Below are 12,453 nucleotides of genomic sequence, written 5' to 3'. Positions count from 1 at the left end.
ACTATACAAATATCTTCTTTTATAGACATTAGTATTTGAGATAATTGCTTATATATCCTTCAAAACTTTGAAAATATCTCATTTAACCATATTTTGTTTTTCTTTCTAATATACCCCTCATATATTCCTCCGTTATTCCAAAATATCCCTACAGTTACCACCCGTTAAGTTAACTTGGGTTAAACGTGAGTTATATCTACCACAGTTAAAAAAAAATAAACTACCACATTTGCCCTTAGCTTAAGGGCAAATAAAAAATGTTTTTTTTTTTTTTTGAGAGATAGGTAGCACGCTACTCGCTTCGTTTATTTCATTTAGAAATAAACTTAGCTGGAAATGTGAATCAACTAAGATTCGAACTTGGGTCTCGGGTACCAACCACCAAGCCCTTTGCCACTTGCTCTAGGGACGATCGGTGGGAAATAAAAAATGTTAGTGATGATAGAAGGGTTCGCCGTTGTTTAGAATTCCGATTAAATCTTTTTCCCCCACCAAATCAAAACAAATTTACAAAACAATTTCGTCAAAAAAAAGTAAAATTTAAGCAGGCCTTAACTATGAAAACAGCTTAAAATAATTCTTAAAAAGCGAGGAAAAAAATTGGGAGCAAACCAATCCCCTCCCTTTCTTGATCCCCTTTACTAATTCTCTCTCTCTCTCTCTTTTTTCTCCAGCTCCTTTGTGTGTGTGGCAAAGAAGAGGTCAAAAATAATTATAGAGAGAGAAGAGATAGAGAGACATAAAAGTTTTGATGGGTAGACATGAGTCAGCAAAAATTGTAGAGAGATAGGGAAGAGAGAGGGAGAGATGAGAGTTTTAATTGAAAAGAGAGATGTGTAAAAGAGTCAAATACATCCCTATGGATATAGAGTGCATGTGAGCTGATGTAAAAAGGAGAGAGAGACCATGTGAGAGGGAGAGAGAAAGAGAAAATTAATACACCCGCACGAGCTCATATGAAAAAAAAGTGACGTGGCTCTACAAAGAATCACTACATAATATATTCATAGTAACTAAAATTTTAGATTTAAAAAAACAGACAACGTAGGTTCACGACGAAACGCCGTTTTTCAATGAACTCTTTTTCTTTAACAAATCAAAACAAATCTAGCAAAAAATTTCATCCAAACAAAAATCTGAAATTTAAATAGGTTGACAATGCCACAATAGCGTAAAATAATTAGAAACAAAGGGGAAAAAATAGGGAGCAAACAAATTCCCTTTCTACACCGTTTTCGATGAACTTTTTTTCTTCACCAAATCAAAACAAATCTAGTAAAAAATTCATCCAAAAAAATAGAAATTTAAGCAGGCAGACAATACTAAAGCAACATAAAATAATTTAAAAAAAGGGGAAAAAAATAGGGAGCAAACAAATTTCCTTTCTCTTTACCACCCTTTTACTGCTTCCCTCTCTTTGTGTTTTTTTTCTTCTTTAGTTCCTTTGTGTGTGCGTGTTGAGTTAGAAAAAATGTAGGAAGAGAGAGAGAGGGAAGAGAGAGGGTAGAATGAGAGTTTTAATTGGAAAGAGAGAGAGAGAGGTGTAAAAAAAGGCAAATACATCCTCACTGGGCATAGAGCCCATGTGAGCCCATGTGAATGTGAAAGGAAGATAGAAAGCATGAGAGAGAGAGAGAGAATTAATGCTCTCATAGGAATTCATATGAAAAAAGGCGACATGGCTCTACGAAGGAATGCCGTTTGGTTTCTCCTTTAGTATAGAGTTCGAATTAATAGAGTTGAGCTGGAATGCTATTGGTAACAGACGGGCTCCGTTGCCACCCATTTGTTTTCAATGAGGGAGTCTTCAAATCGATGATCAGCACTGTTGAATATGATCTATACCACTTGAAGCGTCTAGAAACCAAATTTTATACTTTTTCGATATTGTTCCCTTGTCCATCAAGTGGACACAAAAATAAACGACTGAAAATAAATATCCTTTAAAAAGTGATGATAGGAATCTTTTAATCAAGATTGAGAGTATAAATCTTGTTCTAAATAGTTTCAAGAAATTTTCTAAGTAAAATTCAATTGATTTGGATATCTTTACGTACACCGTTAAACGAGATTACACCTAATATCGACCATTAAAATTACATAATTTGAAACCCTTTGATCATTAGGTCAATGATGCCGAAAAGATTTGAAATTTGATTTCTAGATACTTCAAGTACTATAAATTATGTTCAACGATGCCGATCGTCGATTTAGAGGCTCCATCATTGAAAACAAATAGATAGCAATAGAGCTCGTTTGCTACCGATAGCATTTCAACTCAACTATCACTCTCTCTATATATAGTGCTTTTAAGACGCATGGATTAATTAGGACAACTAATTTTATGCATACCCTCTTTTTTGTAATGCAAATAAATGTATGTCTAATTACAGATGTGCTAAATGTGTTTACATTAATGATAAACACAAGTTGCATAAGAATAGATGTTGCAGTTCACTTATAAGTGGTAGCATACTTAAAGTTATTATTATTTTTTTATTTTTTTATTTTTTTTGCTAGAATAGACACAGGAACGTACTGTGACAAAAATGGAATGAAGGGTAGGTTAATTTGTTAAACCGGGAGATTGCGGTTACAAAAAGAGCTTAATTAGGTTTGTTTAGAGATCAAAACAAAACTACTCAAAATCTATAGCTCTATATCTATCTATTATTCCTCATAAACTTTGCCATGTGGCAATGCCTTCTTCACCCTTGTCTTCTCCCCTCTTCCTAATAATTGAATTTATTATCTTTCATCAGATGGTTCATCTTCTCACCTGCCCATTTCTTAATTAATATATTCACATGGTTCATTATTATCTAAACAAATCAATTTCACAAAAAACACAAATTTTTTTCTTTGTTTTAGAGGGAACACAAAAAGGATTTATATTTTATAATTGTCTTAATTTTTTCTTTTTTTAAAAAAAATTCAGTGAGGATGAAACAAGAGTTATGAGGATCATGGCGCGACACGGTGGGAGGAAGACTTTATTATTATTATTATTATACATTATTCCTCATAAACTTTACCACATGGCAACACCTCCTTCACCTTGCTTTCTCCGGTCCCTCTGCCAAATGATTGAATTTATTATCAATTTGTCACCGTGCGAGCAAATTTTTTTTTTCTTTTTTTAGAGGGGACACAAAAAGGATTTATATTTTATGTTTTGTTTAATTTTTTTTTTAAATTGAGTAGGGATAAATTAGGGTTACAAGGATCGTGGCGCAACACAGTGGGAAAAAGTAGCGATGAATTTGGAGTCAGTAGAAGTGGTTGGTCTGGGAAGATTTGTACGGGATCGATGTGGCCGTGACCAAGGAGGAGCTCGATGTTGACAACGGCGGCAAATGCGACATGAAGATCAGGATTCGCCTCCCCGATATCGGCATCGGGATTAAGATACGTATAGAGTAGTGTTCTATTATCGTTTTTTTATTATTGTTATATATAATTTATTTTCTGAAACTATAAATTTTGCTATATTTGTTTCATATCTTCTATTTGTATTTATTAGTTTCTCATGACAAGTCAAAAAATTTTAAAATTTTTTGCTTTGTCAATCTTCTGCCTTTTATAGAATCAGCCTGCCGCAATGCACGAATAACTTCACTAGTGACATATTAATTCCCTCGGCAAATACAAACATTTTGTTGAAATTTGAAATCATTGGAACAACCAAAGTTCATGTAATACAAGATATCTCAATATGGCGACAGTTCATCTTGTGCTATTTTGTTCCCACAAGTTAATTAGTGGGAAAATCACACTAACAAACTAAAATTTATAAACTCAATCCCAGCATAATGACAACACACACATATAGATCTATTAACTATTTATATCACATTATAATAATTTAACTATTTTTTCTAATCCGGAGCTACACATGCATTCCCTTCAACAATACAACAATTACACCAAGCCTTCTTAAAACCAGTAAGTATATATACTATATGTAAACACCATCAATTTTTCTGAATGCTGTGAATAGTAGTAATACAACGGAATTGTATGATGCCACGAAGGATGAGATGATGCAATCTATGGACGGATCGTATTTTCCCCTAGTCAGTGACAAAGTGGGCATAGGATCAGGCCATTCTCGTTGCACCTCGCACCCCTCGCACCCGCCCGGCCTCCTCCCTCCTCCTCCCCCTTTCTCCGATCTCGCCGCGATCCACCTCATCATCTCCCTCATCCTCCCACTCTCCCCCAGCTCCACCACCTCCTCCACCCCGCCTACGTACCTCCCCCTCATGAACACCCTCGGCACCGCTGCCCCCTCGCCGGCCAATTCTTTCACCTCCTTCAAATACTCCCCATGCAGGGAGACGTCGCGCTCGTCGACCCCGATGCCGGCCTCCGCCGCGTAGGCCTCCACCACCTGCCGCGCCCGCTCGCAGTCCTCGAACGTGCGCCGCACCCCGCGCAGCGTCGTCGTGTACAGCACCACCCCCTCGGCGTTCCCCGGTGGCATCTTCTCCGGATACCCCTCGAAAGGGTCCCTCCTCCGCCACTTCACCGCTGCGGCATCGTCGCCGCCCGCCCTTCTTCTCTCCCGCTCCTGTCTGTCGCGCACGACGAAGCTGTTCTCCTTCACGGCCCGGAATCCCGCCAGCTCGGCCGGGGGAGTTTTCTTCATTTGATGGTCGAAGTCGTCGAGCGTGTGGACCGCAGCAGTCTTGCTCGGCGGCATCGGCTGCGTCGGCGGCGGCTTCGGTACAGCAGGAGCGGCAGCAGGGAGGAGTTTTGTAGTAATGGATTGCTTCGAAGCGTTTTGCAGTGCTGGTTTGAGCTCCTCGAGGGCTTTGCTCACCTCCGACCAAGACGCAGGTGCGAGCTCGTAGGATTCAAGCTTCTCAAGGAGAGGGAGAGGCAGCGGTATCGCCGTGGCCGCTTCGGTCGGCTTCTTGGCATCGCGATCGTTATCGTCTTCCTTTTCTTTCACCGCGGCGGCGGTGGCGATGAGCCAGGGCTCTTCGATGGCGCTGATGTCGAACAGGGCGATGCTCGTCGGTGGGGGGTGGTAAACGTCGGCCGCCGCCACCGCCGCCTCGACGCGCTTCGAGCTCGCGCAGCCCATCCTTGCGTGTTGATGATTCTCGATTCTCTAGGGTTGTGTGGTTTAAAGAGGAGGAGGAGAGTGTTGTGGTGCAAGAGGGGAGAGGGGGATGAGTGGTTGTGTATGGATGAGGGATTTGTGCTATCTAGCTACTAGCTACTATTGGGACAAAACTTGTGTTAAGTAATTGCTGGATTATTTGTCCAATTAGACGTATTTTCCGGTACACCTGGTGTACAAATATATCTTGTGACCATTTGGAAGAATAAGGGAAATAAATTTTGTATTCTTCGCTCGAACCAAACATGGCCTAATTGTCTAGTGTTAAGGGCTTATCTTTCGACCAATTGCGGAGCATAGAATTACTAGATAGAGTATTATATATAAACAACTCATTTACTAACACTTTTTGAAATTACTTTATTTCAAATGCATTAGAGCAATTAGTGTTTCTTGTTCAAAACCTTTCCATGTTCGATCTCTTTAATTTACAGTAACATAAAAATCAGCATTGAATTATTATATTTGTTAAATATTTAATTAGAGATATTTGAAAGCAGAAGAGAGATGATAACAAAAAGGCACTTACAGTCTTTTTACTAATTTGTTATCTAAAAAGTCATTGCTAAAAAATAGTTTCCGATTACTCCTGCTAATAACATAGACAGCTAAATATCAAATTAATTAAATATTCTACAAGATATGATATAAAATGTAACAAAACGAAAAGGAATACTACATCTTGGAATTGGTAAGGTATATGACAAACTATGGTATCATATTAAGAATAATTTAAAATAGAAAACGAGTTAGGAATAATTCTAACAGTAATAATAATCGAATAATTATGATAAATATATTTTCAAATTTATTTTTTATAAAATTAATTTCACGAGTAACAAAATATCGTATCAGATCTAACCAATAGTATCTAACATGATCATCTAAAGATTTAATAATTGATACTTGAGGTTTTAGATCGAAGATAGTGAAGATGGTGCGCACACACATGGCGCAGGCACTAGATTTTTCTTTTCCTTTTTCTTTTTCTTTTTTTTTTTTTTTAAGTTTTTTGTGGTTTGTATGTTAGATCGAACGAGAGTACGCAGCGTTGGTATTTGTTTGTTCATGGTGATTAAGTTTTGTCTTATCTCTATCTTATCACTATATCGCATCGTGCGGTCCTCAAAGCTTGACAACGTGGTTGGTCGTACGACATCCACGTGGCACGACTGAGAGGTGCCATGTCATCCTTTGGACTGTAATGGGTGCACCTGATTGGTGATTGATGGGGACACCGGACACGTCATAAACGAGTGGCCATGCATCCATGCGCCTTGATTAATTTATTACATGCTTAGCAGTTAATTGTATTTAGGGGTGGAACTGGGCCGGGCTTGGGTCGGGTAACACTATCCCCAAGCCCGGTCCAAAAAAAATGTTGGGTTTCAGGTCGGGCTTTTACCTATTTTTTAAAAACATTATGTCCCGGCTTAAGCCTAAGCTCAATCCCTAAAACACATCAGGCTTTGTAGAGGCTCATTTTATACATTTATTTATAATATATAAATACTTTTATTGTATAAAATTAAAATAAAATACTTATTTTTACTAGGGTTTGATAACATCAAAGAAATTAGTATCTAACATCAAATATAATATCATTAATGTCTACCAATAATTTTCCATCAATGAAATAAGACAAAAGAAAAAAAATAATAAACTAAAACTAAGACTTAGACAAGTAGAAGATGTGCTTCAGTAATCTTCACTTCTACTCCGATACTAGTAATCCTACAAAGTAAATAATAAGATAGAAACTTCTCACGTAAGGGTAGAATATTTAATTAATTAGAGCATATGTGGTTTTTTAAAGGAGCATTGTGACATTTTAAAATTTTAAAATTGTCCTTAAGTTATGCATATAGAAGGTCTTATTAATTTTTTAAAAAAGTTTAAAATAATATATATTTAGTAAGTGTTACATACATAACTAATTAGCTATATATAATAATATGTACCATATATTTATTCATAGATATGTATACTTAATTAATTATATATAATAATACTACTTAATATATTCTAATATGGAACTAAATATTTTGTTAATATATAATATATCCTTATATATGTAAATATATATCAGTAATAAAAATATATACTATATATGATATACTATATCATTTTTTCCTTTTATAGATAACTATTATATATATATATAATTAAATATTTTATTTTGATAATTAATATATCGAGATTTTGGGTCAGGCTTGGGCCAGGCTTGGACATGCTCAAATAGGCTCATAATTTTTTCGGGCCTAAATTTTTAAGCCTAACCCGAATCCAAAGTTTTATTTTTAATACCCAAAGTCCGGCCCAAACATAACTCATCCTGCCGAGCCTTGTTTAGGCCCGGGCCCAGTTCCACCCCTAATTGTATTTTGATGCGTAAGGTGTACTCCTTCAATTTACTTAAAATATATATAGTATTAAAAAATAAAAAATTATTTTTTAGAATAAAATAAATTACCTCTTAGTGGAATATGTATATATGTGTACTATACCAAATCATAGATGTAAAGGGTTTTTTGTTTTTTTAAGAAACAAAAAATCAAATAATCATACAAAAAATTTCATACAAAATAACTATCATTAGATTATCTTCTAACATCTAACAAGCTCTACAAATTCTCTCAGAACACTTAATTAGATTCAATTAAGTGTTCAAACATCCAAACATCCAAACACTAACCCAAATTCAACATCGGTAATCTCAAACTTTTAAAATTACTTTATATGTTTGCTTGCACCTGATTCAGCTGCACATATATATATATATATATATATATATATATGTGTGTGTGTATGTATATATATATATATATATATGTGTGTATGTATATATATATATATATGTTGTGTATGTTATTATAATATATATATAATATATATGTGTGTGTAATGTATATATTATATTATATATATGTGTGGATGTATTTTATTTTGTTTTATTAATATATATATATATGTGTGTTGATTATAATTATATTATATATGTGTGTGTATGTATATATATATTATATGTGGTGTAATGTACTATATAATACATATAATAATACATACATTTACAATTATATCATTACATAATATATATATATACATATTATTATATACATAATATACTATCTTACAAATATATATATATATACATACATATTATAATTACATATTATAAATACACATATATATATATTTACATTAATACATACATATATATATATATATATATATATATATATATAATATATATATATATATATATACATTACATACTCATTACATATATATATATACATACATATAATACATAATACATTTATATATATATTTACATACATAACATACATAATACATATATATAGTATATATATATATATTATGTATATATATATATATATAGTATATATTATATATGTATATGTTATATATATATTATTATGTATATAATATTATATGCTATATGTATAATGTATATGTATATGTAATATGTATTGTATATCTATGTATATGTATATATATGTACTATTATATTCTATATATATATATTATAATACATTATATTATATACATAATATATAATAATATATACATACATTAATATATAATCATACATACATACATAATACATTATACATATATATATATATATATTCATATATAATTATATATATTATATATATATTATACTATAAAGGTCCATAGAGGATTTTGTTTCCTTGAATTTTTTTCAATCCAATCGACAAATTCTTTAAATAGATAAATGATTCAGATCAAAGTGTTTCAAGGATCCGTGGTGCTCTTTTTAAGTGGATCCTCAAGCTCTCCTTATTGACTTCAAGGGATATGTTATTAGGCTGGACCCGGTGCACCATGCCGAGATATTCGAATGTCCATCCTTTCACGACTTTAACCTTTTATTTGAGATTTGCAGACCAAATACGTTACAGGTGAGGTGAGAAAACATGATAAGAAATGTATTATATTATCGTAATTTGTTTTAAGAACATGTGTCCTGGCTTACGAGATATGTGGATTACACAAACTGTAAGATATAGCTTCGATGGATAAAAAAAAAAATTTATCTCAAAATTTTGATTCTATGAAATAAATAATTATGTATTCGGAATTATTTTATGAAATTATTATATCTCAGAATTTGATTCTAGGTACTATGTCTGGCTGCATGAGCAAATGGCGAATTATGGGTGGGAACGAGCGGAGCTCGAGGAGTTATGTCGCTCAAATTCGGCCTTTGAAAAATTAATTTCGAGCCTAATCTAGGGCTCAAGTCCTCGGCTTTGAAATTAAATTCGAGCCGAGCTCGAGCTGAGCCTAATTTTTTTATTTTATTTTTTTATTATTCTCGAGTCGAGCCGAGCTTCGAGCTCTAAAGAGACGATTGAAATCTCAGAATTATATAATTCAATAGTTTAATTTTTATTAAAACATTACTAACAATTTGATGCAACATGTCCAATTACGTCAAATATAAAAATACATTGAAAAGAAAAAAAAATAATTTTTTTTTTTTGGAAGCCTTTAGCGGTGCACTGCCTGACGGTGAGGTCAAAGAGAGAGAGAGAAAGAGAGTGCGAGAAAAAAATAGGAATTTGAAATTTAATATTATCTATGTTTTAGCAGTTATGTAACAAAGTGAAAGGTCTGAAAGAGAGAATGTATTATGTAAATTTAGATGTGGATTTAATTGCACGATTGTACTTGTTGAGCGTTTATTTTATGGGCCAAATAGATGGCACCAAATTAATTAAAGCCTATATTAATTAAATACATTTTATATATTATATATATTATATTTATATATAATATAATCATTTATTTAATATATATATATATATATATAGTAGGGCTACTATGCTATTAGGAGCACAGCAGCCCTTGTGCTCCTAAGTTCTTAATAGCACAATAGCCTTACTATATATGAGTAGGGCTATTGTGCTATTAGGAACACAGCAGCCCTTGTGCTTCTAAGTTCTTAACCGCCCATCAAATTTGATGAGTGGTTAGAGTGAAAGAGAGAAGAGAAATTGAAGAGAAATTGAGTTTCTTAATTTCTCTTCTCTTTGAATTTCTCTTCAATTTCTCTTCTCTCTTTCACTCTTTCACCCTAACCACCAATCAAATTTGATGGACGGTTAAGAACTTAGGAGCACAAGGTCTGCTGTGCTCCTAATAGCACAATAGCCCTACTATATATATATATATATATATATTCGAGCTTTTTGAGCTTTTCGAGCCTAATTCGAACGAGCCGAGTAATACTCAAGCTCGGCTTGAAATGAATTTCGAGCCTTTTATTTTGTTCAAGCTCGACTCATTTAATTTCGAGTTGAGCTCGAGCGAGCCGAATATCAAGCCGAACACGAGTCGAACGCGAGCTGGCTCGCTCGTTTGCCAGTCCTAATGGGAATACACCAAATATAAGTAATATAGGTGTAGTTAAAAAAGAGAGAACGGTGAAAAAATATTATATTTCAGAATTTGATTTTATGAAAAAAAATATTATATCTCAAACTTTATTTTATGAAAAACTAATATATCTCATAATTCGATTTTTGAATACTGTGCAGTAGGTGAGACATATGTATACACCAAATATATCGGCAATAATAGTGAGGTGATCAGACATTGAATACGCCAAAATTAGGCAATAATAATAACTGTGCGGTGCATGAGAGGTATGGATGCACCAAATATAGGCAATATTTTTTATTTTTTATTTTTATTTTTTTTTTGTCTTTGGAAGAATGGGGAGCTTGAATTCTCGACGCCTCTATTGGAAGACCATAAAACTAATCTGATCCACTAACACCTGCGTGGACGATCAGAAAACTGATCTGATCTATTTTGGGTTTGGGTCTAGCCGACCAAAAACCGATCCAATCAGATTATGAGTGGTTCATCATGTCATCTATATATTTTGTGTCACTAAGTTAGTTTTGTTAATCTATATTTCTGTATCTGTTTTCTATTAAATCAAATTTTTAGATAACAAGATATCATAGTCAATTTAAATATTTAATGGATCTAAATTTTCGTAAATATATAATAGATTAATTCTCCATCTTCTACCTTATTTTGCAATTCCTAGGCACATTTTTTTGCCAAAAAATTTCAAATAGAAAAATAACAGCTTGGATTCTTTATTTAATTAGAGCACCATTTTTTTTTTTTTTTTTTTTTTTTTTTCGATCGAGCCGACTCGACTTCTGAAACGAGTCCGATTGTAAATTTCTCGGACATTATATATAACAATGAGTTTAATTTGTTATAAAAACATTACCTACAATTATGATCACACTGTCAACTAGTTCAATAATAAATAATGCACCAAGAAAATATGAAGTCTAGGGTGAATTGCCTGAACCGGGGATGTCAAAGAGAAGTATGAAAAGAGAGTGGAGATAACAAAAATAGCGAATGGTGAAAAATTTAATATACATTTATTTTGATTATGTACAAAAAGGAAAGTCTGAAGAAGAGAAGGTATATAATATTTAGAGTTTATACAATGCCATACGATGTACTTGTTTGGCTTATTATGGGCCAACATATAATGCATAATTAAATAAAGCCTAATATACATTAAAATACATTTTATATTATTAATATATATTATTAATATAATAATAATTTATAATATAATAAATTAATAATATTTTAAAGTCCATAGGGCATTTTGTTCCTTGAATTTTTTTCAATCCAATCGACCAAATTCTAAATAGATAAATGAATTCCAATCAAATGTTCAAGGATCAGTGGTGCCTCGTCTTTTAAGCTGGATCTCAAGCTCTCCTTATGCCTTCCAAGGAGAAATTGTATTGGCTGGACCCGGTGCACCATGCACCGGTATTCGAATGCTCCATCCTTCACGCCTTTAACCTTTTAGTTGAGATTGCAGACAAAATACGTTACGGTGAGGTGAGAAAACATGAAAGAAATGTATTATATCTCGTAATTTGATTTTAAGACACTGTGTCTGGCTTACGAGATATGTGGATACACAAACTGTAAGATAATAAAGCTTCGATGAAAAAAAAAAAATTATATCTCAAAATTTGATTCTATGAAAAAAAATTATGTCTCGGAATTTATTTTATGAAATTATTATATCTCAGAATTTGATTCTAGGATACTATGTCTGGTGCATGAGACAAATGGGAATTATGGGTGGAAACGAGCCGAGCTCGAGCGAGCTTATGTCGGCTCAAATTCGGCTTGAAATTAATTTCGAGCCTAAATCTAGGCTCAAGCTCGGCTTGAAATTAATTCGAGCCGAGCTCGAGCGAGCCTAATTTCGA

The 12,453-nt window shown here is 33.3% G+C and overlaps 1 protein-coding gene across 1 annotated transcript; it reads right to left on the bottom strand.

Annotated features, from left to right (window-relative positions):
- Positions 3,709-5,294, bottom strand: LOC109716838. The gene has a single exon (XM_020242437.1). It carries the CDS (start codon positions 5,090-5,092, stop codon positions 3,959-3,961), a length of 1,134 nt encoding a protein of 377 aa, XP_020098026.1. The 5' UTR covers positions 5,093-5,294; the 3' UTR covers positions 3,709-3,958.

The sequence above is a fragment of the Ananas comosus genome, linkage group 10 (genome assembly GCF_001540865.1).
Source record: "Ananas comosus cultivar F153 linkage group 10, ASM154086v1, whole genome shotgun sequence".
NCBI classification, from domain to species: Eukaryota; Viridiplantae; Streptophyta; class Magnoliopsida; order Poales; family Bromeliaceae; genus Ananas; species Ananas comosus.
This window is presented reverse-complemented; position numbering and strand designations above follow the sequence as displayed.